Source organism: Nanorana parkeri, unplaced genomic scaffold, assembly GCF_000935625.1.
Source record: "Nanorana parkeri isolate BGI_ZX_2015 unplaced genomic scaffold, ASM93562v1 scaffold1664, whole genome shotgun sequence".
Lineage (NCBI taxonomy): Eukaryota > Metazoa > Chordata > Amphibia > Anura > Dicroglossidae > Nanorana > Nanorana parkeri.
In genome coordinates, this window is record NW_017307932.1 from 163,477 (window position 1) to 167,055 (window position 3,579).

At 50.2% G+C, this 3,579-nt stretch overlaps 1 protein-coding gene across 1 annotated transcript in view; it reads right to left on the reverse strand.

Annotated features, from left to right (window-relative positions):
- Window positions 1-2,922, reverse strand: part of LOC108799228 (forkhead box protein N3-like) — a 60,042-nt gene extending 57,120 nt beyond the window's left edge. Inside the window, exons 1-2 of the mRNA XM_018571060.1 lie at window positions 2,830-2,922; window positions 2,346-2,482 (exon numbers count right to left, since the gene is read on the reverse strand). Coding sequence (XP_018426562.1) covers window positions 2,346-2,482; window positions 2,830-2,922 — 230 coding nt within the window. The remainder of the gene's footprint in view (window positions 1-2,345; window positions 2,483-2,829) is intronic.
- Window positions 2,923-3,579: the final 657 nt, after the last annotated feature.

Sequence of the window (3,579 nt, forward strand, 5' to 3'; positions counted from 1 at the left end):
GGGGGGAATAGAAGGAAGCCAACCATCGGGAGTCGCTACGCGGGGGTTAGCGGTCGCCATGGCAACTGTGTAGTTATACGTGCTAATGGTCTGTCCTTTTGCCAGGCAACTCACTGCTGTGTGATGCAAGTGCACCTGTCTCCGCTATGGGTTGCCATGGCGACGCTCCAGTTGCCATGGCGCCCAACACGCTAATCGCCTTGCGAGGGCAGACTTACGGCAGTCTTCCCCCTGAAAGCCAGCTGTTCTCGGCGCAGATTGATTGTCTGGGCATGTGATGGAATGCTCCGCGTCGGAGACGGCGAGAAACTTCATTAAATGTTCTTTCGGAGAGAGCGAGGGGGAAAAAAAAGAAATAGAACGGCGAACGCACCGCGCTCCGCATCGCAGAACAAAGTATTAGACTTGCAAAGCGCTCTGCGAGCCGCCGAAATCTTGTTATGAAGCCGTAAAGCCTCGCAGGATCCGCGCGCGGCACGAAACTGATAATTCAACCCGAAATTAAGAGGGACGGCGGCTCCGCCGAGCGCAGGATATTAAACTCGTTTTCGGGGGATCGCGTTCCTACTGAGCGAGCTTTCACCATAAAAAAAATATATATAATAATTTACGATTTGGCTTCTTACACCGAAACCGCACACGAAAACGCGACGGATTCAGCTACTCCCAGCGGGGAAAATGGCGGTATTCGATTTTTAGTATATCTCACTTATGTCTAAAGCGAACCTGTCAATAGAAAGATGCAGAGCCCGGTTTTGCTGACCTAAAAATGCAGATTTTCTGGCTTCCTCTGTCACTGTTCCCGGTCATTCAATGAAGCCGCTGGATCAACATGACAGCCAGGCAACCAGCATTGTCAGCAAGAGGTCAGTTGGGGCATATTTGTATCTAGTTCTAGGGGACATGGAGACCAGACCAGTCATAATGCACAGGTAGAGAGAGCAGCAGTGACCGGTCTATATTACAGGAGGGGGCGGAGACAAGACCAGTCACCCTGCACAAGAAGAGAGAGGAGCAGGGACCGGTCTTTATTACAGGAGGGGGCGGAGACAAGACCAGTCACCCTGCACAAGAAGAGAGAGGAGCAGGGACCGGTCTTTATTACAGGAGGGGGCGGAGACAAGACCAGTCACCCTGCACAAGAAGAGAGAGGAGCAGGGACCGGTCTTTATTACAGGAGGGGGCGGAGACAAGACCAGTCACCCTGCACAAGAAGAGAGAGGAGCAGGGACCGGTCTTTATTACAGGAGGGGGCGGAGACAAGACCAGTCACCCTGCACAAGAAGAGAGAGGAGCAGGGACCGGTCTTTATTACAGGAGGGGGCGGAGACAAGACCAGTCACCCTGCACAAGAAGAGAGAGGAGCAGGGACCGGTCTTTATTACAGGAGGGGGCGGAGACAAGACCAGTCACCCTGCACAAGAAGAGAGAGGAGCAGGGACCGGTCTTTATTACAGGAGGGGGCGGAGACAAGACCAGTCACCCTGCACAAGGAGAGAGAGCAGCAGTGAGCGGTCTTTATTACAGGAGGGGGCGGAGTTGAGACCAGTCAACCTGCAAAAGGAGAGAGAGCAGCAGTGACCGGTCTTTATTACAGGAGGGGGCGGAGACAAGACCAGTCACCCTGCACAAGAAGAGAGAGGAGCAGTGACCGGTCTTTATTACAGGAGGGGGCGGAGTTGAGACCAGTCACAATGCACAAGGAAAGAGAGCAGCAGGGAGCGGTCTTTATTACAGGAAGCTCCAAGTCTCACACGGGATTACTGCACAGATCTGGAAGAAACACACAGGACTCTTGTATGAGAACGATGTCTGCTGACCCCGGAGTTCAGCTTTAAGTGAGATTGATGCAACATAAAAACTGTAAATTATAAACATATTTTGTCAGACTCAGTAAAATAAAATAAAAAAGTATCCTTCCACAAGCCCCGCCCCCGCAGACAGAAAACAAACAAAGCGATACAAAAAGAGTAACAATATAAAGGAGGCGAGGGATCGGCGCGCGGTCAGAGACGCCTCCAGCTCGGCTGCTTCGTAGCAAAGTCTCCGAACAAACAAACACAATGTAACCACAACGAAACCAGTTCAACTGTTCAGAACGGAACTGGTCGCTGCCACGGCAACGGCTGTACACAAACCTCCAGAGCCTGCGAGCCCGGGACGGAGGGAGCAGAGTCGGGTTGGAGGGGATCAGGACAAACTTTGGAAGAACTTTAATGACAGAACAGAAGAGAAGACGGAAGGGAGAGCCGAGGCGGCTGTAGGTGAGTGTACAATAATATCATCACAGTATAGTGTGTGTGACCCGCACCCCACCAATCGCAGGACCCCATCTGTCGCCTTACCTTTGATATGCCTGAGGAGAGGTTGGGGGGGTGTTGAAGACGTGGGAGTAGGGATGGTAGGGAGTCTTTTTCAAGGCTTGGATCAGGTTCTGCCTGTATTCTGGGTCTATACACCACAAGGACCCTTTGCCGATACTCTGAAACACAAAAAGGAGAAGAGAATACGTTAGATGGACGTACACTGGCGAGCGGGAGAGTACAGAGCAGCACGTTCTAGGAATGGAGGCGGCTGGGTGGGCAGCAACATCAGCTGACCTTCTGTCCAGTTCTACGAAAAGTGGAGGGAATGAGAGTTCCACACACACAAAAAAAAAATCCAACTCGCTTCGGGGGCTTGACAATCCCTATTCATCGGGGGCTTAGACATTGATTATACAGACTGGACATCATGTTCTGACATACAATATAATGTTATAATTATTCAGGATGCTGATCCGACCGACCGGCGTCCCTCAATAAGCAGAACTTTATCTTATGTTAGAACCGGTTGTGCCGTCTTCTCATTGTACTGATGGTCCAATGAGATGGGGAATGAGATCGAGGGGTCACTTGTGTTTGTGATTTGAGGTTCCCCCATCTGTACAATAATCTTGGGGTCACTTGTGATTTGAGGTTACCCCGTCACTATAATAATCTTGGGGTCACTTGTGTGTTGTGATTTGTACAGATGGGGGGACCTCAAATCACAAACAAGTGACCCCAAGGTTATTGTGTTGATGGGGGAACCTCAAATCACAAGTGACCCCAAGATTATTATAGTGATGGGGGAACCTTAAATCACAAGTGACCCCAATGTTATTGTACTGACGGGGGAACCTCAAATCACAAGTGACCCCAATGCTATTGTACTGAGGGGGGAACCTCAAATCACAAGTGACCCCAAGATTATTGTACAGATGGGGGGAACCTTAAATCACAAGTGACCCCAATGTTATTGTACTAACGGGGGAACCTCAAATCACAAGTGACCCCAATGCTATTGTACTGAGGGGGGAACCTCAAATCACAAGTGACCCCAAGATTATTGTACAGATGGGGGGAACCTTAAATCACAAGTGACCCCAATGTTATTGTACTGACGGGGGAACCTCAAATCACAAGTGACCCCAAGATTATTGTACTGAGGGGGGAACCTCAAATCACAAGTGACCCCAAGATTATTGTACAGATGGGGGGAACCTTAAATCACAAGTGACCCCAATGTTATTGTACTGACGGGGGAACCTCAAATCAC